This window comes from Conger conger, chromosome 6 (genome assembly GCF_963514075.1).
Source record: "Conger conger chromosome 6, fConCon1.1, whole genome shotgun sequence".
Taxonomy (NCBI): domain Eukaryota; kingdom Metazoa; phylum Chordata; class Actinopteri; order Anguilliformes; family Congridae; genus Conger; species Conger conger.
The window spans coordinates 25801105-25829014 of record NC_083765.1 but is presented as its reverse complement, the minus strand read 5'-3'; the positions used below and the strand labels follow the sequence as shown (position 1 = coordinate 25829014).

At 47.7% G+C, this 27910-nt stretch overlaps 1 protein-coding gene across 1 annotated transcript; it reads right to left on the bottom strand.

Annotated features, from left to right (window-relative positions):
• Nucleotides 1-1648: 1648 nt before the first annotated feature.
• On the bottom strand, nt 1649-27910 carry LOC133130547 (rho GTPase-activating protein 7-like). Its single transcript, XM_061245202.1, has 14 exons — nt 27606-27910; nt 19898-19969; nt 18512-18593; nt 17455-17518; nt 13450-14717; nt 12096-12245; nt 11196-11355; nt 9818-10019; nt 8787-9000; nt 6684-6798; nt 5848-6066; nt 3919-4136; nt 3505-3678; nt 1649-3235 (listed from the first exon to the last, which is right to left on the bottom strand). Exons 1-14 carry the CDS (start codon nt 27616-27618, stop codon nt 3136-3138), a joined length of 3051 nt encoding a protein of 1016 aa, XP_061101186.1. The 5' UTR covers nt 27619-27910; the 3' UTR covers nt 1649-3135.

Here is a 27910-nt window from a genome sequence, read left to right as displayed (position 1 = left end):
TCTTAAAGTGTGCTCGTACGTAGCTGAGACCAGGAGATCACTCCTGAGCTCAGAAGTTGGCACTTGGGTTTACGTTCGTTTGCCTTTTCTATTTTAGGTTGTTGTGTTTATTTATTATTTTTGCCTGGAACCTGTGAGGGGTAAGGGTGAATCCTTTTTATTATTTATTTTGTGTTGGTGTTGGCATTCTCTCTCGATGCGGCAAACAACGCCGAAAATCCTGGAAGTGCCACTTCTCCCTTCCAGGGGAGTCACATGGTGTGTGACATTTTTGGTGGTTCAGTTGGTAGAGCTTTTCCAGCCCTTCCACAACCGTGCCTTCTCTAGTCAGTCAGGGCACCTGCACCACGCCAGCACCAGCCATAATGCATAAAACATTTAAATCTCTCACTCTCTCTCCTTTCATTCATCGAAGGAGATATTTAATTTAGAATCACTTATACAATTCTACACCTCAGCAACTTCATAAAACCGACACAGCGGAACTCAGTGTTAATACATTGAATAGGTGCGTAGCTCGTGTTTCTACAGGGCCAGAGCCATTACGGATGATCGGGGATGCTGTCATTGAGTTTGACGGCTCGTTGGCTCCACAGGAATGGTGTGTTGAGCACCTTCTGGTGGAGAGCTGGTGAGCTGAAGTGATGAAAAGCAGGCTTTAAATAGTAATAGACTGTGCTTTTATTTTAGCCCTGTGGGTTATAATCAGAGATGCGTGGTGATCTAGCAAATTCAATAGCTACATTCAGAAAAGAGCTGAACTCAGCATGTTTGGTTGAAAGACTCAAACCTTTTGCCATGTTGCCTTGAACAGTTTTTGGATCGTAAATATAAAGAATTATTGCTGAATGACACAGAGGCTTAGATTTTAGTTTTAAGAGCCTGTGGATCCAGTGTGCCGATTTTACTAGTCATTTATTTTGCTGGTGTGGTAAAATTTTAGCCGGTTTTAGGGGATAGAGGCAATTCCAGTTTATTTTAGCAGTACTTTGACAGTGAGGTGCAGATGCAGCTGTAGTAGTGTCCCTCTCAAAGAATGTACCCCTAAGTACCCCTCTTTCACCATTGGTGAGAAAATTGTCACATGGTCTCAGTACCTGTTCTTTCTGCCTTGAGCTGTCCTTCCTATATTCATGCCACAAAACCAACAATCCTCTCCTTACATGTTTTAAGAATAATGGATTCCCCAAAATAAGAATAAACTGGGAGGATACCAGCACTGTTGCCTCACAGCTAGAAGGTCCTGTGTTCAAATCCTGGCCTGTGGAGTTTGTATGTTCTCCCCATGCCCCCCTGGGTTTCCTCCCACACTCAAAGACATGCAGATTAGGTTAATTTGAGAGTCTAGATTGCCCCGATGTATGAGTGGGTGAATGAATGGTATGTGTGCCCTGTGATGAATTGGCGACCTCTCCAGTATGTGTTCCTGCCTTAGTCTCACCGAACACATGCTGGGATAGGCTCCAGCAAGCCCCGCGACACTTGGCCAGGAATAAGCAGGTTAGATAATGGTTGGAAGCTGGATGGGAGGATACCATAATGATTTAAGGGTAGTACAGACTGAAAAATATGCACAATATTTGAGAACTAACTAAAAAAATAAGGACAAATAATGCATACACTTCCACGATAAAAACACAGGGGAGACTAAGTTGAATACATTTAATAGTGCATGGAATGTTGATAAACTGTACAGCGATAATAAAAAAGATAAAACATTTTATTTCTGTATCTTTAACATTATAGAAACATTTACAATAAAATAACACAAAATAAAAAAGTATATTTGAGGTATAAATACATGAATACTTTAAATTAATTTTCATTGTCATGCATCCTTATTTGGCAGTACACGCTTAAAGCATACATGTTGGCAATATGGCAGTATGCACTTGAAATTAGCAGTAAAGTAGCAGTAACTAAACAATAAAATATGTTCAGGTCACTTCAGAATGCATGTGTGGAAATAAGCTTATTTTTCAAACTCGTATAGACTTCATATTAAGTAACACTGACAGAGGCAGGTTAAGAAAAAGCTCACAAGCAGTAATTTCCTTCTTTAAAAATGCTCGACCATCTGAGCGTTTGCCAATGCATTCCTGATCTCATCTCTTCTGTCTGATACAGTACAACCTGTACAAAGCCTCTCCCCTTCCTTTATAAAAGGTCACACCGTTATCTCGTAATCACATTTAAATTGACAGAACTTCCTCAGTCTGTGCTCCTGATCCATATAACGGATTTTAATACCAGATGATGTCCTGGAAAGCAGCATGCACGGGAAAACTGTGGAACAAAACGATGACCCTGTTCCCACACTCCCTGCTTCCTGCTCCCCACGGACACCGTTTTGCCATACCCCTCTTCTCGTCTGTTGACTGCCCTGGTCTCTCAGGTTTTTACCAGGCCACCACACACATGCATGTCATCATCCCTCTATCCGTCCGTCTGTTCATCCCTCTATCTATCATCACCATCGTTATCATCATTATCAATCAGTCAATAACTTTTACCCATCTCCGTCTGTCCATCTGTCTATGGCTATCTTTTTATTTAATTTTTATACTTACGCATTTGCTTTTAAGAACACCAGATAAAGCAAATGGCAAATAGTGCTCTCTCTCTCTGTCTCTCTCTCTCTGTCACTCACACACACACACACAAACACGCGCCCACAAACACGCGCACACACACACAGAAACACACAAACATTGAAGATGCTGCTTGTTACATAGTCATCTTGTGACAGAAAAATAGAAAGGCCAGGATGCTTTGCCAGCACACAGTAAATCCACAACAGTCCTCTTGCTTCCCAGAAGCAGCAGCAGCCAGTGATGTCACACCTATGGTGACACAATAGCGGAGAGCATCTGATGGCTCACATTGGAAGGGAGGGCGGGGCAGTCAGTGCACCATTATAATGAGGCAGGTTAAGTGAACTTGAATGCGGGGTTACCAGAGGGAACACAATGGATATGCTCTGTATGCAAAACTGTGACACGCGTCACCCCACACGTGTCACCCCACTCCTCTGTCACAGGGGGACCTGTGGTCTTCCTCCAGCTCCTCCCGGGCCAGGGCTGAGCCCACAGACACTATAAACCTGGGCGCCGTGTGCTTTCAGCCGGCTCAATCTCATTTGTTTTTCTGGCCGGTGAAGGAGTCCCGTATCCGCGCCACCTCGGCTGCGCACAAGTGTCCAAACGTCTTGTTGTACCACTCCGGGCAGCGCCCCCTGCAGGCCGCACGGAGAAAAGGGGAGGGGGGAGAATGAGCACGACTCTGCCTTTACATTCCACAGAAGAGTGACGTAAAATCTAGCAGCTGACACCCTTTACAGGGACTGACATTGGTGGCCACTGCACACAGTATCATGGGCCAACTTTAGCCTGGCAGTACTATGGTAACTCAACAGGGGGCAGGACAGGGAAGAAGTCCCTGTGGGACTGAGCCCCTCCTCATGTGGGATCCCTGCCCTGCTGAGAAAAGGGGGCAGCAGCTCACCTGCAGTCCACTCTGGAGATGTGGGTGAGCCGGGACTTCACGGGCCCGCAGGCCTCCATGTAGTAGCATGAGGTCAGCACGTTGGCCCGAACACCCAAGGGCTTGGCCCCTGCGTGGGCCACTGAGCTGCTGACCAGTGCACAGGCTCCTTTGGGCAGATCTGTCACCCATGTCCTGTACACACACACATACACACACCTTGAGTCAACTCACAAATGTCACATACTTTTTCACCTACAAACACTGCACTGCAATAGGACAGAAAGATGCAAAAGAAAGATAAAATGGAAAGGACTAAGAAGAAAGGAGAGGACAGAGAAATAGACATGTAGGGAGTACACAGAGGATGAAAGAGGGAGATGGGAAAGAGGGAAAACAGAAGAGACACACCTCAGGAGTGTGGCGGTAGCTCACCTCAGAACCACGTGGTCTCTGGCGGGGTGGGGCTCCATGCTGCGGCGCAGGTAGCGGTACACCTCCGTCCGCTCGCCCAGCGTCTCCACCACCCGCGCCTCCAGCAGGTCCCTGTCCCACTGCTGCCGCTCCCTCACAACCCGGGTCAGAACCTCCTCCGGAGACGCAGGGACCTCCACCGTTGCCTTCCACAGCCGCAGAGCGGAGCCGTCAGGCACCTATCAGGAGAGGGAGACTGTGATGTGACCGTGCGATAACCCTGAATGAATATGCAAAAAATGAGCACTTCACTGTAAAAAAAAAAAAAAGGCCGTCTTAACACTTAACAACTGCTTCAAATCTTATTTTGTTCTGTCAAGTCGAAAATATTAGCTTGTTTAAAGTTACTGTCTGCTTGACAAGTGAGATTTTTTTACCCTGTCGGCAAATATTGAAATTAGTCTTGAAACGGTCTCACCTCATCTCACCGCAATATTTTCTCTTATTTAGCCAAAAAAGTTATATATAATATTTGAAGTCTATATATAAGAGTAAAATACTCATTTTTGGGCGTTTTTGCAGTGTTCCCGGAAGCAAGTCATTACAAAAAATTGACAATTTGTTCAAAATTCTCTGGGTGTGCATTGAAGTAGCTGCAATTTTCTGCAACGTCATTCACCTTGATGTGCCGGCCAGGCTGGCACAGACATGAGACTGGCACAGACTAATTATGCATAACCCTGTGAGACCTCAGTCAGCACTGGCACAGTCTGCACGCTGGATACTGTACTGACCATGGGGAATAAAACTCCCTCATAGCTCATAATTTTAACATTAGTCACAGATGGAGGAGAGATGTGAGATCATAGAGAGAGAGGGAGAGTGGGGAGAGCAAGCGAGGGAGAGAGAGAGAGAGAGAGAGGAATATGACCGCAATCTCTAAATGTAGTAGAGTCAGGATAGAGTAAATACACTAGGAAACACAAGGGACTGATGGGCAGGATTAGCGACCACACTGCTAAGCTGCTAATGGCTTTGTGTTCGCATCTCAGCGCGGCTTTATCTCGACCCAGGGGCTGGAGATGGTGCGCTTCACACCCGAAGTCGGCCTTTCTGCGCGTTCTTCAGATTTCCTCGACAGCTCTTCCCAAATCCCACCCGCCCGCCCCAAAACACAGCCTGCCTGATCCCACCTGGTGCACTACAAAGGGCATTAATCCCCCCCAGAAAAACAGCCTCCTCCAGACATTCCCCTGCCAGCTGCAGATTCCTGCCTCACCGCCCCAAAAAGGAGAAGAAACAATAACAAACTCACACATGCAGATGTGAAGCAGGAATGACTGGTTTAGTATCAGGGGCCAATCCCTTGCTAAGTCGCAGCTTAACACCGCCTCTCTTCCTGGCTCCCAGCACTGGTGGCTGGGCCCCCAGCTCAGCGTTAGGCCGACGCCGAGCTCTAGACACCCCGCCTACTCAACTTGAAGCTCCAGAGAGGAGTCTATTCAGTTTTTTTTCCTAAAACAAATTCCTCACTGGCTTAGATCATCCAATGACATAATGACTTAATCGGCCACTTATGCTGACTGACGGCTGTGTATTTTTTTGAATACTTGCAAGAAACAGTCGTTGTGACTTTGCAATGTACCTATCAATTAAAAAAATAAGTAATTAAGAGCTGCTTAAATAAAAGCCACAAAAAATATGGGCAAGAGCTTGCACTATAAAAATACCAAGATATGTATATATATATATATATTTCAGCTTTTTCTTGCATGCATGCATGCTTGTGCAGACATGCAGAGTGGCCATGAAGGATACAGTGTGAGCACTGTACTTACAAGCATGTCCACTCAAATGTTTTCCCAGGGCTGATCAGAGAGAGAGGGCCCTGAGATTTGACTGCAGGCAGCGTACAGAGAGAGAGGAGGGACAAACAGAGCCATCTGGTACCTTCTTGTAAGCCAGCTCGGCGTGCTCTGGTGTGGAGCAGCTGTCATAGCCTCTGAACTTGTCTTTGGCCTCCCTAAGTAGGGCGTCCAGCTCCTCCCGTAGGTGTCCCCGGGATGTGGGGGGCCCTTCTGCGCCCCTTTGTGCCAGCTCCTCAATGTTCGGAGGATACAAGCCCTGGTCTGTGTAGGAGCCCTGGCACCTCCTCATTTCCTCAGGAATCTGGGAAGGAAGATTCGGAAATGGTCAAATGGCATAAAGCTTACAATAAGGTCTGTTGTTTTCTTTACCAACCAATCAGTTTGAAACAAAATTAGATTTAGTTTTTCTTTTTCTGTTAAACGTTTAACATAATTAACCACTGAAACAGCTCTTCCTGTTTTCACCAACAGAGTTTTGTCGAAAGTAATTGGATTTCTGTGGGCTGGATCCATTATTTGCACTGATCCAATTAAGTCATTTCCAGGCCACATTTCTGACCCTAGTCAAAAGTGGTGCAATGCCACTTCCGGCCACCAGTGAACACCCAACACGCTGGCGTGTTCCAGTTTTGAAAAGAAACCCATGCAAAACCCAGTAAGGCTGACCCAGTAATTTCATATAGCTGAGCCCTGCAGGGCTACAAGAACCATTATGAGACATCCTGGAATCCACCACGAGATTAAGAGGCTTTTGGTCTTGTTGCATAATAAAACAGACAGCTTTCTGGATCAGGTTGTTTTGCGAGACCTTGGTGTCAGGACATTTCTGAAAACCCCTTTTCTGAGCCACTTTCTTAACTTTTCACACAGTTCTGCACAGTTTTCTCAGTTGTACATTTTACTTAAGGAAGCACCAACCTGGAAGAGTCTGTTGCACTCAGTGATCATGTGGGCCAGGCCCTGGGTAGCAGCCAGGTTCTCCTGCAGGTCCCTTTGGTCTGGCTTACCCAGGCTCTGCTTCCTCTGCATCACCCTGTTAATAAGAGGCAGTGACTTTGTTAACCTCGTTAACCTAGTTACCTCAACATCCTCTGAACCTCAACAATGAGCCTAAGGACTTACCATTATAGGAGTCTGTGAGAGACTGTCTTAAAGGGTGAGGAAAGCTTAGGCTAGAAGGACCACTAGTGGTGGAATGACCTTCCCGCAGTCTGAAGACTCTTCGTGCTGTACCTTAACTTTGTGGGAGTCCCCTAATCTACTGTCACTTGTTTTTCACCTGTCTATCTTTAGCCACTTGTATTTAATACCTTAATCGAGGACTTTTGAATTTGTCATTGTCTCGGTACTGTAGTTCTTCAGGTTGTAGATGTCTTGGTACGGTAGTTACAAACTTGGCCAATCTACCTTGTGTACTGGACTTATGTGCATAGCATTACAAGCAGTCATATCAATAGTAATAGCAATAGTAGCTTATCTGACGTGTTCGGTTGTTTGTTGTATGACCTTGATATGCACTGTGTTGTACGTCACTTTGGATAAAAGCATCTGCTAAATAAAAGGTAAGGTACTCCAGCACATGACGAGACCCATCTCAAAATATGCCTGTGGTGAGTTAAAACTTAAAACACTTTAATTATACCATGAACTCACAATGCACTGATCAGTTTCAGGACTTCATATCGATTTATGCAATTACTTGATTCGCCCAATCATCTGACATCTCGTATCAGGAGCTACGGCTGAAGACGTCACTGCGTCCTCTAAGAAGATGTTTTACTGTGGATTCACTGTGATATAAGTGAAGTAGGTCTCTACAATGGGTTAGAAAACGAAGGCAGAATAATTGTCTGGTACAAAGACCAGCACATAATAGCCCCATGAGCATGGAGCTGTGGACCTACAATTCACTGCTTTCCTGGTCTACAAAAGTAGAGATTGAGGAAACTTGTCAATACAATGCGAGAAAGCATGTTGTTGGAGATGGCAGTTAAGAGAGAAACACGGTAAACCCTCTTGCATTGAAGAGGAAATTACCAGGTTCAAAAGGTAAGAAAACACAATGAGCTCTTTTTTAATCTTTAACAGAGATGATCTCCTCCTGGATGACCCTTTTCAGGAATGTCGCTGAACACTCCTACAACAATGGGTGTTGAAGAGCAATCCTCCCCTCCATTCAAAAGTTTGGAAGAGGATGCTGTTATCCTCTCGCTAAGGCTACGGCTCGCACCACTGACAAGGAGTTCAGGGCTAGAGACTGACATTGATAAAGCATGGCTCCAATTCTTCTTGCCGGCTTCATACACCATCATGCACTCCTCCCCCCTCTGCTGAAGAGATCAGCTTCCTTTCTCCCTCTCCTGTCAACCTCTCCCTTTCCTCTTCTTGTCTGTCCACCTACCTACATAATTTGATTCATACTTTTTTATTGTATTGTACCACCGCTGCAGGAGGCATTGACTGACAGGAGCAATAAGAAATAACCCTCTGTGCTGGGGGAATCATATAACTCTTACATTCCTCCAAGACCAAGAAGGCTGTTTTTTTTTTTTTTAGTTTCATTTTCATCCCCCTGTAGTTTATTGTGTATCCTACATTGTTGCTGCTACACTTGTAAATAAACACAAAATGTAATATAGAGAAACACCCCATGATGCAGAAAGTGTTCCTCTAAGTGGAAAACTTATATTCTATGGCCTCAAATGCCAAAATGCTGTTATTCTAAGGCAGGAAGGCATTGGGTGCCGTCCCATTCAAAAGCTAGCAAAAATGATGCGTTCAAAGGTGCCTTTATTTGGATGCATGCATGTATCCTTTGCCAGGAAGGATATCCCATAAATCTTTGCGATTACTTCAGGCTTCTTACTTCCATTAAAATAATAGTGGCTGAAAACAGCGACGGAGGTGGCACAGAATGGTATAAGAGCTTGTTTGCAAGTTTGAGTACGCCGCGAGCGTGATAATGAACACAGGGCTTGTGGGTGGAGCACGTTCTCATGAGTGGGTGGAGTTGTGGAGTACCTGGGCGAGGAGCTGTCTCTCTTCAGGGTGTTGAGGTGGAAGAGGGAGGGGGCCAGGCACACGGCTAGGTTGGTGCTGGTCATCTGGTTCTCGGCAACATTGGCAACGACGTCACAGAGGAAGCAGAGCAGCGTCTGCAGCGCCTCGCGGTTCTCGTCCGGCAGGAGCAGGACCGCCGCCCGGGCTGCCTGGAGCCGCTGGTCTTTGGGAACATCTGTAACCGGGAGAGGAGGGAAGCCGGGACGTTGAGACCCCTCCAGCAGCTGTCTGTCACGCTTACTGCCCGTCTGTCAACTATCTGACAGTCTGTTTATTTACTTGTGTCTGCCTATTTGCCTTGCTGTTTACTTGTCTGTCAAGTGGTTTCTGTAGCCTGTTTGCCACCATCACCATTGTATTCTACTATAAGGCAATATAATATGAAATTTCATCGCAAATATAATATTATTACAAATATTATAAATATTTTTATAAAGCACTTGGAATCCTTAATGGTGCTCTGCATATATGTGAACTGATAGTGAAAATGAAAATATTCAAGTGAGCTCTGTGTTTGAGTTTCATATGAGGCCAGGAGGAAACATTAAGTATGACATTTCCTCAGTAGTTCATACCAAAAACCAGAGTTGCACGTGACTAAGAGACTTGCAGCATGGCGCCACATAATTTCACAGGTATTTCCTGTGGTTGGCGGTTTCCATTTTTGGAAAAGACTAAATCAGTGGAATAAATGATGAATGTACAGATGCAGAGGAGGGGTGGATAAAGAGGGGGCATTCAGAACCGTGTGGTGAAGCCTCGCCCGGGCCAGGAGTCATAATATACACCCGTGTCTGGAGAGGAAGGACCAGGTGAGGTTTTTAGGAAACCTGTGAGTGAATACAGCTCCTTTCTGTAACATTCATTCCCTCTTGCTTTTTAAGACCTATGCCTGACCCATTTGGCCTGGCTTCATCAATGTCACAAGCCAGTATTTATGGGTGGAGCACTGGTGTGAGGGCAGGAAGGGGAGGAGCTGCATGGCTGCTTACACTGGTAGATCTGCAGGAAGGTGTCGGACAGCTTGCTGGTGAGCAGGGGCTCCGGAAGGTCCCGGAAATACTGCTTCAGCATGTCCGCCACGTCGTAGGCCGACTGGCCCTCGTAGCTGACCTCCCCCTCCGCGCCCGCCTCGTTCATCTGCCGAAGCGCCTGGATCCGCGACTTCACTCCCGACTTCCGGAACAGCCCCACCTGCAGGGGGCGCCAAAGGCAGAGGGGAGAGCTCAGACAAGCCACGCACAGACCAGTAAGTGAGAAACAATATAAAACCTTGATACACACACATCCACGCCGGTTTGTCAATGTCATGTCTTACACTGTGTAAATATATGCCTGTACATTGTAACATTTATATTTCAAAACTCTCACAGCTTGTGCTTACAGAAGTCAGATGGCTTAGGTGGGTTAGAGCAGACAAATGTGTCACCACAAGCTTGTTGCCATGACCACAGAATAGTGCTGTGCATATTCTTAGGTCATGTTTAATTAGGAATTATGTATACACGAAGGGTTGCAAACAACCTTCAGCACACTAACCTGCCCTACTAATCTTCCTGTGTAAACCTGAACCTGAACCCCATCAGTGTACCGGGGGGAGGCTGATTCAGGATCAGTGTGTGAGCATCTCTCTGCAATGCTGACTGGCCACATCGTTCTGCAATCTCATTGGCTCAAGCTCTTTTTTTTGCCTTTCACGGAGAGCAGATTTTCCTGATTGGCCGAGCTCTGTGACACATGCCCCGCCTTGTCCTTCACAGGGACGGGCGCTGTCCTTGGAACGGCGTGTCCAAACATACACAGGATGTATGGCATACAGGCCGAGGCTAATCCGCGGGCAAGGACAGCCCTGAACCACTGTACTGTCTGGCATGACACGTAGGGGTACGGAAAACACAAAGGGCACATCTAAAAATACATTATTTACCCGTTCCACCCGCACATCCTAAATTACACAACAGCTGCATGAGACCGACTTTGGCTGAAGGGCAACAAAAAGGCCCACAATGCATTTCCTTATTACCCATATTACACTGCTGTAAAAGGCATTTCAAGGCTCTTAATAAACAGTAATCATCACCATCATCATTATTGTCAACCTCATCATTATCAATATACTGCACGGCTGCCAAACCCTGTTCCTAGAGATCAACTGTCACGTGGTTTGAACTGATGAACATTTACAGGATGATAGATCTCCAGGAACAGGCTGGGTCCTGATATACTGTATACTGTATAATATCATGTGCATAAATCATTATGACCTCTGTAACAGTTACAGAGTTACAACATCAGTGTCAGATAGAACACTAGAGGAGCCTTTGTAAACGCACAGGGCAGTGTGTGGTAAGAGACCTTCACGCCACTGACCTGGTCCAGACCCTGGTTGCGTAAGAAGCGCATAGCCTCCTGGATGCTGGGTGGCAGGGGGTGGCCGGTGCGCTGCAGGTTCACCTGCAGGGGGACCCCAAAAACGCTCCGGTCCCTGTAGTCCCGCACCTTGGTCCTCTTCATGAACTTGGGAACCGCCCTGGAAGACAAGGCCTAATTACAAAACCAGACCGCAGGGGGAGGAGAACAGAAACCTTCCACTTTTTTTCTCCTCACCACTCTCTTCCTCAGGACTTTGATTCACAGCATGTCCCTGAGGGGACTGTTACATAACAGCCCAGCGCCGCTGTGATTAGCGCACCCAGCCCTGGATCTGTGGGTTATGGCTTTTCCCTTCAGCTACTCTCTTTACCTCAGCTCTATATATAAAGCACGGGAACAGCAGGGCCGCAGGCATCGAATGCCACTGTGGGTGGAGGCAGTGCCAAAGCAAACAAACAACAATGTAATCTTCAGCTAGCTGACATGTGTGATACATCATATCGGAGACGCCGGGAATATCATCTTAAGACCTGTCAAAACACACCGCGTACGTTTCTGCCCATGTTACAGTGGCTCTTTTGTATATGGAACTGAACGTGCAGTAAAAGTAGATTTACACAAATATGTTCTCCGCTCTGCTCCACCCCCCCAGTTTCTGCCTTGGAGAATGTCGTAATAAGCTGAGGGGGGCGAGGGGAGGGGGGGTGATTTTCAGGATGCGTACAGTGGGGCTCTGTACTGCAGGTGCCTGCTGGGAATCTGAGGCCTTTATTCCACCAGCCTGCATCAGCAAACAGCCTCTGGGGCTGACGCACCTACGTCCCTGCTTCCCACACCATGTCACGGCACCGGACCCCGGCTCCAAATGCTCCCCTCCGCCCTGAGCCTGGTACTGACCAGCTGAAGCCGTGCTTGCTGGTGGGCGCGTGCCTCTCCAGCAGGGCGGTGAGAGTGAGCAGGGAGAACTTCTGCAGCAGGTTGAGCTGCACCACGGACTGGCAGCCGATCTGCAGCGCTGAGACGGGGCTCCACCGGCTCTTCTGCGGCCTGGTTTGTAGAAACACATACAAAGGCAATGCATGATGGGACTGGCACACTCTCCATTCCCACACTGAGTAAGGGCAGGTCGTTTGAAAAGAGAAATAAAAAAAATCTGGGTCAACGGCTTGGCTGGAAATAGACAGACCTTTATAACAACAGTCTGTAAGGGCTGTAAAATAACCAAATTCCATGCGTCTAAAACTCAAATGCTTTCCTCCTCTGCAACAGAAGACCAAAAGTATGTTAAAAGGCAGTGTGGGTGCAGATTATTATCCATTATAGGATTTAAAAAAGAGCCTTGGCTTTAAAGCACCTTTTAAGACTCTGCATTAATAAAGTATTAATACAGGACATCCAGTGCCAGGTACAGGAAAGCTGTGCGTCTCAGCGATAAGGTCAGGATGCCAGATAAGATTATGGGATGGAACGTTTCCCTTTCTGGAAGGGGACCAATCGGGATGTCCGGTCGCGATGTGGTAATGCGGTATGGACTTTAGAGCGCACGTCTCCTGTGCATTCCTGACTTGGAATCTCACACATCCTGCGCATGCTGACCACTACAGGGCAGGGGCGCGTACCGCGGAGAGAACATTGCGCAATGAGGGCACCTGCTTCAGCACGCACCCCCTCCCCTCCCATAACACCCAGGGGGCAGGGCCAGGGAAGGTGAGAAAGAGATGAGCAGAAACAGATAGTGTTTTTAGGGGAGGTGTTAATGTCAGCTATTTATTTGCCACTGTAGCAACACAAGGAAATCAATTTCAGTTTGAGATAGACAAAGGGAGAGATGGAGAGAAGGACAGAGAGAAAGGTGCAACTCTCCATCCAAAACAGTTGAGTCCTTTTTCTATAATGCGAGTGGCAGAGGCGTTGGGTTTAGAGTTTAGGGATGAAAAGACAGAGAGAGAGAGATGGAGACAGAGAGAAAGGGGGGAGAGAGAGAGACTGAAAGAGAGAGAGAGACAGAGAGAGAGAGAGAGACTGAAAGAGAGAGACAGAGAGAGACTGAAAGAGAGAGACAGAGAGAGACTGAAAGAGACAGAGACAGAGACAGAGACAGAGAGAGAGAGAGAGAGAGAGAGAGAGAGAGAGAGAGAGACTGACAGAGAGAGACTGAAAGAGACAGAGACAGAGAGAGAGAGAGAGAGAGACTGAAAGAGAGACTGAAAGAGACAGAGAGAGAGAGCTTATTGACGTAATTGACACTGACCTGGTGTCCTGACTCAGGGAGGTGCCCACTCCAGAGTCGCGGCGTTGGCGGGTGGCGTGTCCGTCCTCCTGCTCGCTCAGCGGGTTCCCCGTGCTGTCCCTGTCCCTGCCTCCCTCCAGCTCCCCCAGCCGGCCCTGCAGGGGGGACGAGGGGCAGGGCGAGACCGAGTCCACGGCCGAGTCGGAGTCCCCCTCCGCCCAGCCACCCGCTCGGCGCAGGGCGCGCTCCAGCTCCTCCTCCTCCGCGGCGCGCGCCGGGACGTTGTCATAGAAACTGAGCCGGCTCTCCACGGAGCCGGCGGAGCTGCGGCGGGCGCGGCCCACGGAGCGGCGCCTGAGCCTGGGGGCGGCGCCGCGGGGCAGGCTGTTGCACAGCGCTTTGGGGAAGGTGCCCAGCTTGTGCCCCTCGGGAATGAGGAAGAAAACCAGGCCGTCCTCCTCCTCCTCGTCGTCGTAGTCCTCATCCTCCTCTTCCTCCTCCTCCTCCACGTCGGGCGTGTCCTCCGCGGTGGGGCCCCAGGCCAGGGCGGACTGCAGCGGGAGCACGCTGAAGGGGTCGAAGCCCTCCAGGTACATGCCGGCGCGCTTGCTGCTGCCTCTCTCGCCCTGGGCGCTCTGGCTCCGGCCCCTGGCCCTCGCCCGCGCCACCGGGCTGGGCGTGCTGACGGCGCTGCCCCCGCTGGCCTCCGATTGGCTGCTCCCGCCGCTGCTGCCGCCCGCGCTGCCCCCGGGCCGGGCGGGGCAGGGGTGCGAGGCGCTGCGGCTCCGCCCGTTCAGCGCGTTCAGGGCCGTCACGTCCACGCAGCGCAGCAGCCTCAGCCTGTCCTCGTCCAGCTCCCCGAGCGCCACGGGCCCGCTGATCTCCGGGCGGGCCCCCGGCCCCGGCCCCTGGCCCTGCCGGCGCTTCCGCGCGGAGCCGTACCCGCGCAGGCGGAGGCTCTCCATCCTCTTCAGGAAGCCCTTGGCCTTGGAGCGCGAGCTCTTGGCGCCCGGCCGGGCCTGGAAGACGAAGCGCTCGGGCAGCTCGGCGGGGCCCTCGGACAGGGAGTCCTCGTTGGCGGCCGACGTGCCCGAGGAGCAGTCGCTGGTGACGGAGCTGGTGCGCGTGGTGCCCCCGCCCTCCGGACGCTCGCTCAGGTCCCCCAGCGCGCTCTCCTCGGCCGGGGGGAACACATCCAGCTCGTCCAGCCTGGACCAGCGCCGGCTAGCCCGCTGGAAGGTCCAGTGGCCGCTGATGGCACACGGCTCGTCCTCGTCAGAATCCTCGCTCTGAGGGACAGACCACAAGCCCACACTTACCCCTGATGCATTCAGAGGGTCTCTATTCACACCTTTAAAGAACCGTAATGCAGGAGAGATCAACTTGTACTTAGTCTCTCCCGGACACACACAGATGCATTTTATAAAATGTGCTGCTCTAAAACTTTTAACTGCTGAACAGTTTTACTTTGCTTTAGCTACAAAGTAAATTTTATTTGAAAATAATTATAAAAATAAACTATATTTTTACAAAAATGTAAATGCCAAGCAATTGAGCAAATTTGAAAGAGCCAGGAGCAGTTTGTGCACACAGGGGCACTGACCCCAGTCCAGCCAACGCACTGCATCAGAGCAGGGATACACAATGCTAACGAAGACGTCAAAAACAGCCCCGCCAACGGGAGAGCCACTTACACTGAGCCTCTGAGCCTCAGCATTTCACCACCATTACGTTTCTCTACACTCTGAGGCAATATCACCCCTCCATTTTAGGGCAACTCTGACTGGCAGCCAACGCCATCGGCGCTGTCACCGCTGAGCCCGACTTGCACTCTGTGAAGCTCCTCCAGTATGAAATGAATTTTGCAGCTGGTTAGAGAGGCCGGGTCTCGTGGTGTGACAGCAGACTGAAGGGGCCTGTGAGTGCGGTGGGAGATAAGCGCGCAGCAGAGGCACTGAGAGGCTCCGTCATGTTAAAGCACATCTGCATGTGTCTGCGGGTTCTTTATCTGCGCCCCCAGGGAGCGGGGACATTCTAGCCCGGCGGAGAGAGGATAAACTGCAGTCAGCCCGGGTCAGGAGCCCCTCTGCGCCCCCTAAATCTGCCTGTCATATTCTCTCTCTCCTTCTGCGTCTACTTCTGTCTGTCATATGCTCTCTCCCTCTCTATCTCTCTCTGTCATATGCTCTCTCCCTCTCTACCTCTCTCTGTCTCTCTACCTCTCGCTGTTATATGCTCTCTCCCTCTCTATCTCCCTACCTCTCCCTGTCCTATTCTCTCTTCCCTCTCTATCTCTACCTCTCTGTCATTCTCTCTCCCTCTCTATCTCTACCTCTCTCTCTTTCTCTGCCCCTCTTGCTGTCTTTCTCCGTCTCTCTGTCTATCGCTCTCTTTGTCCGTCTCTCTTGCTGTCTCCATCTGCCATCCTCTCTCACTTTCTCTGTCTCTCTCTCTCAGTCAGTTGCTTTTCCTTTTAAAACTCATGTCTTTAATGTTCACACGTCTACTTTTGAAGCAACGATGCAAAGGTCCTCATGGGCCTGACAAAAAAGAAAAAAAGGATAGAACTGGGACAGGGGTCAAATGTCTACTCCTCCCTGGGGTTTGGAGAAACCACGACAGCAATCGGAGACTCAGAAGTCTCTTCACGGCAGTTAAGTAACATGGTTAAGTAACATGGCGACAAAAGTCCATAAAACTCCAGCCGTTCACTGCCCCCAGGCCCTGCCCACTCACTCTTCAAAGACAGGTATGAATGACGGGGACCTCGAGACACAGACTGTCTGCCATGCTGCCTGTTCTAAAATAAATCACTATTGGCAGATTTACGAGAGTGGCAACTTACGTTTGGCCATATTACATCAGAACTTTTATTATGTGATATGTAACATGTTCATTTATATAGTGCATTGTAGGGAAAGTAGAATGTAAATAAACACTGTCATATATTACTTATAAGAAATATTCAATGATCTAAGGAACTACAGTTTGGTGTAAATCTATCATTATTTCTTTACCCAGACGGCAGAAGTCTTTAACCTCTGTGAATCACGTCATGGCTTTGAAGATCCTTCACTGAGCATTTAAACAGCAAATCCTTACTGAGGCCGTTCGGCTGATATTCCTCACTGAAGGTCACAATGGCAAGTGCCCACAGCTTTAAATCTAGCACCTGCCATTGCAGGCCCAATTCCCTACACAGCACACTAGAGACCCCTTCCTGTTGTGAATAGCTGAGTGATGATGTCATTCTTCTTTGTTTCCTGGTTTCTGGGCCTGAAACGACTAGCTGAATTCTCAACACGAGTCTAAAAAAACACATTCAAAGAACTGTGGTAGGGTTACGTTTTTTTTGTAGTTTTTTTTTCCCATAGTGAGACAAAGACCCCTCTCGATTTTGGGTACACCCGTCTATTGTTCCCATGACTGAGAACCCTACAGGGACGTAGGGGGCTGTTCATGTGGACGGTAGGTAAGCATAGGTGGATGAACACCAAACATGCAGCTCTAACACAGCCCACGTCCTGTAAAAGAGGACAGCATGGCAACTGCAGTGGAAGAACCGGACGCAGATCCTGGTCCACCCCCTGTAAAGGCCTTCAGCTGAACTGTGTGGGCTGCTTTTGTTTTTTTTTTGTTTTTTTTTAACTCTTATCTTAGTGAGTAATTTGGATCTAAGCTATGCTTTTTTCAGTCTAAACAAACCCCGTGTGAAATATTTGAGGCAAGAAACATCACAATTCAATGTTTCCTCAACCCCCACACCCAGCTATTAAGACAAGATGTCTCCTCCTACTAGGGGACCAGCATAAAAAAAGAAAGAGAAAAAAAAACATTCAAGGCAGCATACAATTCCTTTTACAGTACACACAGATCCAAGGCTTTTTACTCAAATGGAAGAGGGGGGAAAAGGTGAGCTATATGGCTCTGTCCCTTCCAATAACCTATCATTCTGCAGGCTCACGCTTTTCAATGGGCCAATCAGAAGCTATAGCTGAAAACATGTTTTAAAAATGAGTGTCTTACCTTTTTCCTCTGTGTGGAGATTTCCAGTCTCATCACTGCACATTTGTTCAGGGTGTTCAACCGCCTGCAAAACACACACACGCGCACACACAGGAATTAAAAGGACATTCCAGCCTTGCATTGCGGTCTCTCAACAGGGCCCTGGGCCATTGTAAACAGCTTGTTGTGTGGCTCGTTAAGGAGTGAGAAACAGACCCCATTAAAAGGCAGGCCGGTCGGAGGGAGAGACTTTTTTATGAGCTCTAGGGGGACGGATGAAAAGCTCACAAGGACCAGAAAAGGAACGGATTTACATTTCGCAATTTATATCAGGTCATTTAGCAGATGTGCTAGTCCACTGTGACGGAGATAAGTGCATACAGAAAGGAGAGAGGCACTTGTGATAGTGGGAGCCATTACAAAAACCTTCAACATAATGCTAAGTGCCATAGCAGGCTCAAGTGGCGGCTTGAGGATATTGTGCTTTGGGAATGCAGTTCAAGGGAGCGACAAAAGAAGTCCCTGGGAGAACGTGAAATACCTGAGAGCTGAAATCAAGGTAATACCACATACATCCCTCATCCAGGGGAGACGTCCTCCAATCCATAAAATCAGTTGGACATCTCTAGTCCCTACAGGCCAAACCCTAGCCCCTAGAGCCTAAAGCTTTAGCCTAAGGCCTAGCCCCTAGCCCCTGAACCCTGGCTTTAGTGCCCTGGACTCGAGCCCCTAGCCCCTTCCTGAAACAGTGCCAGAGGGGAACTGTAGCGTGACAACAGGGGAAAGAACTGTGATGTGCACATCTGAAACACATCAAGATAGGGGCCAGCATGGTCATAACACAAATAGATTTCTCCACCTGGAAATGGGTTTAAAGATAAAAAAGACAAAAAAATGAAAATAAAAAAACGAAGTCTGCTTATTGGCTCCCTGACAGCCTGCCTAAGGCGGCCATTCTTTGAAGGGATCTGCTGTAGCCATCAGGTATATGGGCTCAGGGATCATTTCTGGGAGCGCAGAGATTAGAGAGGGCGAAGGCGGGCGAAGTCAAGAGCACAGGTACGCTCACGGCCCTTACCTGCACAGAGCATCGATGGCATTGTGATCCAGGAAGTCGTGCTCCCTGGTGACAGAGGAGATATCTATCGGGAAGCGGGAATCTGAGGGGGAGAGAAAGAGAGGGAGATAGAGAGAGAGAGAGAGAGAGAGAGAGGGGGGGGTGAGTCACAAGGAGAGAGACAAAACAGGCTTTTGATAGGACAGGCAGGGGGCTGATAAGGACTCCTAACCTTCCATATGAATGCAGATGGTGCATGGGTGGGGGTGGGCTTCAGCCCTCCGTGATGAGCAGGAAGGGGAAGTGAGTCTGAACACAGCTGCCTACCACTGCAACACAAGCCTTAAGAGGCTTAACAGGACTCAGCGGTTGGCATTGGGGGGGTGAGGGGGGTTCAGCACAACACCGGGCACATTTTAAACCCCACAAGGCCCCCCCTTTCTGAATGGGAATGGCATGAGGACACAGGATAGAGGCTTGCACAATGCTCTGAGGGAATGCCGCCCCACCCTAGCTGAGAATTCTGTGCTGGCAGAAGGGGGGTGGGGTGGGGCCGCCCTCCAGCCAATCACAGCGTGGGCCTGTCAGGACCTCCGTACCGCCACGCTCCATTATCAGCGGCACGGTCACTTAGCGGGCCGACAGCGTCCGTGAGATGCCGCCTTTTGCGACATCAAAGGCGCCGAAAGCTGGGCGCGGTGGCAGCCGGGCGCCTCACGGATCTCCGAGTCCTGCGCGCCAGCGGAAAGGCACGGCGTGTCACTGTCGGTGGAAACCCGAGCGCGCTTTTTACACGTCTCCCCGCGTGACAGGCCACATGCCTCCCCCCGACCTCTTTCCCACACAAAAGACTGAACACTGTGTTCCCTCCGCCGTCTCCTGCCCTGCCTATGGAGCCAGAGCGCATGCCAGCTCGCCAGCTTTGGGACGGGTCACAGGGCCCCAACGCACTCTGCTAATGCACAGCCTCAGTGACGGAGGGCAAATGCTGTGGAGGTGGCAAGCGTCTCTCCAAGTGTCCAGCGGGAGTGGAAGCATTCGGCGGGGGTTTGAGCAAACAAGTGAACTACCGAGAATATTGGCCAACGGGCTAATTTAATCGCCCTCCGTAATTACAGATCTTTGTGTTCTTCCAAGACCCTAGAGACACACCACGTGTTTAAAACAAAAATAAAACTACCACGAGAGGAAGAAACAGAGGCAATACAATTGACAGTCACTGAAAAACAAAACAAGGCCTGCAAACATATTGGGAATCAATCCCAAGGTTCTGGAAATGAGTGACGTCAGTTATCTACTCATTGTGGTGACAGTTGGTTCGGGAAGCAGGTTTGTGGGGTATGTGCGGGGCGAGTAGAGGGGGGTAAACGGTCGTAGTGTTGGGTACGGTGGGAAAGGAAACCTCACCTTCATAGAGCTGTGTGTACTGCGGGAACCCAGCCGCTCTCAGCCAATCACACGCCTCTTTGGCCTCGAGCTCTGTGTGTGAGAGAGGGAGAAACAGGGTTAGGCATTAACTACAGTAATCCGAGAAAACAACATGAAGGCTTTATAAGAATAAGAGAGAGAGGAAATGAGAATATGGAAGGAGGGAGGAGGAAGTCAGAATCCCAGATGTGCAGCTACTGCATCGAGGCTCTACAGTGCCCCCATTTTAGGACCAGTCGCACGTGAAAATCAGAAAACAAAACTAGAAAGAATAATTAAGGAGCTGGTATTTGGGATGCTAATCTTTAAAAAAATAAGTGTAGAACCCTGTGCATAAAGAAAATAGCTTAAGAAAATGGTTGGTACATTTCCACCGACACAAAATATATAAAATCAAAGAATGGTATGGACACTGGTCCAGTATGTCCTTTTAGCAAGTGAATGTGAACACTGTTGAATGATTGTTCTTCTCGGGTCAATGTCTAAATCAGACTCAATCTAAATCACTGTGCTGTGTTTGTGTCCACCCTACAAAAAAACACTATCATCGTTATTGTTATTAACACCTGCTATTCCCAGATATAATCCATCAGTCAGTCCATTATTCCATACAATTTTAACAAAGAAACATACACAGAGCACTTCAGAGAACATACTTCACATATTTCACAGAAACGAGTTCTCAGAGGACATAGTGTACCAGTGAAATCAGCACAGTGTTCAAACTGACCCTCACATACCAACGGAAAGCGTCCGGTCACAGCACATCCAGCATAGCGTCAGGCTGCATCCCGAAAGGGTGAAGAATCACCAATGTGCCCTGCGTAGGCAGCCACTGTACCGAATACATACTATAGCAGTGCATTTTCCCTCCATCCCATAACAGCGAGCAAAACGTTAACGGGAAGGAATGTCAGAGAGAACATTCCGAGAGGTCGCATGATGGTCGCCTAGGCAATGCCCCAGCCCCTACGTGAGCTGGGCCTGGGGTTAAAGGTCACTCTGGTTGTTGTGTGAAGGAATGTGCTGGGCAGCGGTTGGCCGTTCTGTTTCGCAGTCTTCTTCACTGACTGAGCCCGGGTGGCTCGTTTAAGCAGCAATTAACGCAACTGCACTCGCTTGTCAGTTTCAGAATCAATACACTTATCCCCTGGCCTTCGCCGTTAATGACAAAAAGGGCCAAGGGACCCCCTCTGGTAATTGCCATTTGCCCCCTCGTGAAACACAATTCTGCTAATTGCTGGCATCGCCAAACAGCGGAAAACAGACAAAAAAAGCTTTAATCCTGTAAAACCTCATTTTATCCACCATTACCTTACAATGGGGAAGTGTTTTGGGGTGGGGTGGGGGGATGGTGGTGACTGGAAAAACAAACAGGGATTGGCTGAAGGAGGGGCGGGTGGGATTTGGCGCGGACGGAGCAGGAAACGCTGAATGCGTGAGATGGCGTTTGAGGCCCTACGTGACTTTTCCCTCGACAGAGCGAGCAGATAGCCTGCGCCCACCAGCCAGGGCCTGTTCTGGAGGGGGGGGGGGGGGGGGGGTTTACATACCAACCTGCCCGGAATGAGACCTTGTATGCCCCATACTCAACTGCAACACTCTAATCAATACAAAAGGGGCAAGGAAACACACAGAGAATGCATAAACACACACACACACACACACACACACACACACACACACACAACAAAGCCTCAGGTAAAATCCATTTATTGAAAAAGTCCACAAAATACAGCTTGTGCAGGAGGAATTCAGATTTTAGATTGCAAGTATTCACTGCCGATATTACAATTTGTAAGTTGTTAACTTTTTACATTTGTATGCACATAATACTGTGTATGTCTGCACTGCACAAACGTATGCGTGGTATTGCCTACAGTAGCTTGTTTAGAGCAGAGTCTTTCATTTTCTGTACTTTCTGCATGACAAAGCCCTTGCATTACCACCTATTAGTGGTGATACACCTCCCCCCCTCACTTTCTTCAAAACTGCAGCTACAGGCAAACACATGTAGAGCTAGAAGAAGTTCAGTCCATCCACTGGCACAGTTACAGAACACCCCATCGCTCAAGAGTCCAGAGCAGAGACAAAATCCTCTGCAATTCAAGAGATGCTGCATTGCCTAGCCACATTCAACTAATGAATGAATACCCAACTAATCCCTGGATTTTCCCATTTTACCTACTGGCAAAATGCTACCACAAACACTGCCAAGACACCTCAGAGAAAATGAAAACACCACTGCCAAACACTCATCTTGGAGAATCACTTTCCCTTGCGCTAATTTGTACTTCCCAGATATGCATTTTTTATGTTTAGTGTTACGAACCAAAATGTAACACGAAATATAAAAAAGTAAGCAGAAAGAAAAACATATAAAATAAGTATGTCTTGTAATAAATGTTTTATTGTTATACTGCAGGAATTTAGATGGTGTCTAAAGGGTTAAAGTGTTTTCGACGCAGATCTGCCATTTCCTGAGAACAACCAGTACATTCATTATATGGTCAACTTCTTACATAAAAAACTAAGCTAAACAAAAACATCTTTTCTGCAGAGCCATCCCTCATCCTCTTCCTAAGTACAAACTTCTGAACAATAAGGCCTTAAATAAGGCCTTTAACAACAGAATCCCTGGAAGTCGGCAGGTAGCCTGGTGATATCCTGAACAAAGGGCCACCAGCATGGAGATGACAAAGTGCTAAGACTTCCTCCTTTAGACATGGGAGGATGACACTGGCACACACACCAGGGATCCTCCCCAAACTCACTCCACTTTCTTCAAGCGCATTGTGACGCGCAGTAAACCTCACTGTCTTTCTCAGAGAAAACACAGTTCATTACAGCATGGGCCTGTTACTTACATGACAAAACAATGTAAGCCCAGCATTTACACTATTAAAGGGGCCCCGGTTAAAGACTTCCTCTTGTTAACCTCTTTTCCTGTATCCGTTTTGCCCTTCAATGGGATGTCACGTAGGACAGAGCTGGACCACTGGGTTTTTCCATCAGAAAAAGCACACATAGACAAAGTCATTCCTCTACTGGGAATTATCTTCATAAGACTACAGCAGACACATGACTGGACCTTGCCTTGAATATCGGCACCTTTGCAACCTTTTAAAAAGCACCTCAGACTCTTAAGAGCAAGAACAACCCAGTGACCGTATTTGGTTGGACATACGAATTTCGAAATCAGCTTTGCAAGGGCCAGGAACTTCATGTTCTGTACATCCAGCAAAATAAAACAGGGGATCACTTTATAATATTTAAAAATGTTGATTTAATGCTGCAAATAAGATGTTTGGGTTAAATGATAAGCATGTGGCAAAAAATAGGCCCATGTTCCCTTTTGATAAGTCAACAGGAACAAACAACTTTACAAGACAAAAAGATAACCAACACAAGCACCTACGTGTTCCCACAATCTCCCTCATGAAAAATGCTTATTGAAGAGCGATAGCAATGTGGCTAATAAATGGTTTTCCCAGTGTTATCAGAATGTAGCTGGTTACAGAGTCAGGCTTCCTCCAGCTCCCCAGCATATCAGCCATGTTGTCACGGACAGATCCCTGAAAGAATGCAAACAGTTCCAGAGGCCTGTTCTGAATATGCAGGTCTCCTACATGAGAGCCCAGAGCTCGGACAGTCTGATCTTCTCAGACCTGATGACTGTGATCATGATCCAGGATTGCCCCCATGACTTATTTTTGGGAGTACGATAAAAATGTAGTTATTTGCTTGAAGGAACCACCCTCAATCATACGTCAGACCCCCTTCCCCCCGGCCTTTGTTCAAGGCCGGATACTGGAGCTGCCACTTCCAACACAAACTCCAGCCCCATTGTGTCAGACTCAAGCTGAAGACCAGAAAGAAAGAGGCAATCAAAATGATGGTGGCTTGATTCACTAAAAGATCACACATTTAAACCAAGACAAAAACTGTAAATGGTCACCTCAGTCCATCTCCTGAAAGTCTTAACACATGATCTGACTATTACCATAACAGGACAACATCTAAGTGGGCCCTAATATTGCGATTATCTTTCTTAGGGTGCAATGCACACATACACAGTATTGTTCAAATCACACACCAAGAAGATTTCCCTTTACAAGACTTTCAGCAAATGCTTATAAGAATTGTCCATGCAAGCCTTCTAGATACCATTTAAGATAAAAATCTATATTTTAATTAATAATAATAAAAATAATGATTATGATGATGATGATGTGGAGGATGATAATAATTACAATAACAACAATAACAATAATCATGATCATCATCATTTCAGCTGGTCTTCCTCCCCATGTTCATTGGGTGAGGAACTGACCTGCTAGATCCCAGCTGATCTGACAGTCATCACCCCTGAAGCTAACGCCCTTCTTTTTCTCGAGATAGAGCGAACCACAACTCACCACACATATCTCTCAGAGCCCCACCCACTCATACAGACCCAATCCCAACAAACCCCAGAGCGGCCGCGACTCTCATCTCAACCAATCATGAGTCCCATGCTCTGGACATCAAAGGATTTTTCATTTCGTTCCGGTCAGCCAACCAATTGGCAGCACATGCTGGCCTGCACCCATGACAGACTTCACCAAGGCAATTCTCCCTCCCTCCCATCTCCAGCTGAGTGACAGGCTACACTCTTCTATCAATGGCACTCTTGTATGATTATAATTATGGCCTTTTTAAGTCCCTCAGAGCACGGCCTCTCATGGGCGGCGTGGCCAGCTCATGCCAAGAAAATCTCTGTCCTCCCCATAAGGCCTGCGCTTGAATCTTTCCTGTGTTATTCACGCACATTTCCAGCCTGCAGGAACTCGAGCGCCAGCCTGCCTCCGGTGCGACTGTGACAAAGTTGAGTTCTCCCATTCAATCCCAGCAGCAGAGGCGTCTAAAATTACCCCCTTCCCCCAGCCCTCCGACCACCGCCCTCCCCCCTTTTCCTGTCAGAGGAAGTTCTCACAACCACTGGCCAATATTTACTGGAGACCGGGGACAAGAATATTGTTTGTTGCACGGGCTGTTGCCTTGCCCTCAATGAAATGCAGTTTGTGGCTGATCACTGCGCTTTGAATTTCAAAGGCCTATGTAGCTATGAATATGAATAAATTGAGGGTGGGTGGATGAGGTGGAGTTGGGGGGTGGGGAGAGGTTACATGGACGATAATTTGTGAAAAGAAATGTGACTGCAAAACAAATCTGTTCCCAAACTGAAGTTTTCCTGTAGCAATGTCTGCCCATGCTAGTAGAAAGCATCTTCAGGGTTGGTCTGTATGTTGGGTCAGGAATGCTGGATGTAGTCTTGGAGTTGGAGTTCTGCCAGGAGAGTACAATTTGCCATAGAACAGTGAGAGAGCCATGGAAGCAGCAAGACAAAACAGGAGATTAATTTTTCTAAATCATAATTATTATGCCCTTGTGCTTGTTCGGGGGTGGGGGTGGGGGTAGATATTCCTTGCATTCTCCCACCAGTGCCAAAATCCCACACAACCATTTGAGCATCCTGTGATCCCCTGTTCCACAGTGCCTGTCAGTCAGGCATGGCCATGGCGTAAGCAGCCGAAGCTACCGGCAAAAGCCAGCGCCAATCCCCGCCAGAAACAGGCTGGCAGCCAGATGGAGATGCTGAATGCAAGTCTCCATTGCTCTTTTCTCACCACGGACAGATTTACACTCCTGCACACAATTCAACCCCCTACCCACCCCTCATGCACTGACCCGGGATCAGCTGACCCCAACCCCCAGTCCTACCCTCCCCATCTTGTACCAAATATTAGAACTGATCCCAGAAAAACCGCCCAAGGGCCCCTGATACCAGCCCGCAAAACCAGGGCGGTCTGCTGCCAGGGTTGTTTGGGGAAAAGACATGGAAGGGCAAAGGCAGGGAAACACAAGCTGAAACCATCTGGACACTTCATTCTCTGGGAGGGGGGAGCAGGGAGGTCATAAAAATGTTCCAGATAAATCTGAGAGGAAAGCACTGAGGTTCCCACCTCCAGGACCCAAAATCTCTGCCTGAAGGCACCTTCTGCTCCTTCCTGCTTCTTACTGATCACTCGGCTATGCACTACAGGAGAAAGCCAGCAAAGCCCCTCTTTAGTATTTCCACTCATAAAGGTACCTTTGTGTGTTTAGTATCATATGCTGCTTTTAAATGTGTGACACCTAAATAGATGCAAGTTTGATGCAAAGAGAAGTTACATGTGCACCAGAATATGGAGAGATCTAATCACACCTAAACCCATTTACCTTCCATACTCATACTGTATTACAGTCCTGGATTCCAAACGGTCACGTACAACATTCCGTTCTTAAGCATTAGTCATTTATATAGCTGATTTACTTAAGCTACTCCCATGAAATGATTCAGTGTACAAACTGTACGATGGAGCAATACCGCTAGGACTCCAGCCCGAAGTCCTGTGGAGGCTAGTTCCCTAAATGCCACGCCACACTTCCTCCCCGGCTTGCTGCTCCTGTCACCGCAGCTCAGACAACCAGCAGGAGGTGTCTCAGGGAGATCAAAGCTCTGAGCCAGGTGATGTCACAGGACAGGAGACACCATGGGGCCTGGGTTCCCTCCAGGGTCTATCACACTAATTAAGAGCCACCAAAGACCAGACAACTGTAAAGGCTGGACACCGTTTACAGGACACTGTGGAGCAAATGGGAAACTTTTCCACACTTGCGAGAAGGGGACCTTTATGCCACGACTGTGTCAGTTATTGAGGGAAAAATGCACTGAAACACAGGGGGAAAATGTGGTTCAACTCAAACAGTCATTTGTTTTATGTACTTTAGTCATTATTCAAAACATTGCTGTGATTTCAAAAATGTAAGGAAGAACTGTGCAAATATTTGAAGCAACCGTTCATGATTCAACGAAGGATGGATTCGCAATTATACCTCGGGTTCAATATTTTCTAACATGATAGACAAATAATGTAGATCTTTAACAGATCAGTTAGAGCTCAGAAAACATTGATATGGACAATAGTTTTACAAACTATTTTAATGTTTCCAATAGTTTGTAAAACATTGATATGGACAATAGTTTTACAAACTATTTTAATGTTTCCAATAGTTTCTGAAACTATGTGGTTTACAATTGTGTGTCCAATGTAGAACATTCGACACAAAACAAATCTTAACTGCTTGGATAGAATATAACCATATATTGAACAATGCGACCAACCAACCAATCAATCGATCAATAAAACAGACAACATAGGTATGAGCAGTAACCAGATAAGAACATCTTGGTCAAGGCAGAGTAGAAAGATACATCTCACAAATGCAACAGTTCTTGCCATCCTGCACATGCAATCATTTACTACACCCCTGTACCAACATGGGCCCTCACACCGCACACATCAACATAAATGTGATAAATGCAAGTTGGGGACATTCTTGTTCGCAGGCGCGCCCCCCTAAACTTTCACTGACAAGTTAATTTGTTTGCCTTAGGTTTACAAAAGTTTAAAGTGTTAACGACAGTTTTAATTCTCTCCAACATAAATCAATAATAAAAACGACACATAAAAAGTTTATCACAATTAGGTAGTTATAGCCTAGCCTATCAATCTATTGAAAAATAAAACCGCATTAAAAAATTATAAGAAAAACTAATTATAAATGTGGCAATAATGTAGTTGATGATACACAGGCTACTTACGAGTAAGGATCATTTTTGGAATTTTAAACGCGCGGGTTTTCTGTGAAGACCAACTCCAGTTTGCAGTAAAATATGCTAGTCCACTGGGCTTTATTCCATTCAAGTGAACCGTTCCTCCGGCATATCTGGACAGTTTGCGGATATAAAAGTTGCATGAAATTAAATGACACAAGAAATAAATAAAATGCACATCAGTCTACGAGTCCATCGGGTCCGCGGATTTTCATGCCATTCGGTAAATCCATGACATTAGGTCGTACACAAGAACCTCGGCCACACAAGCGAACTACTCGTGCGCCCATGCC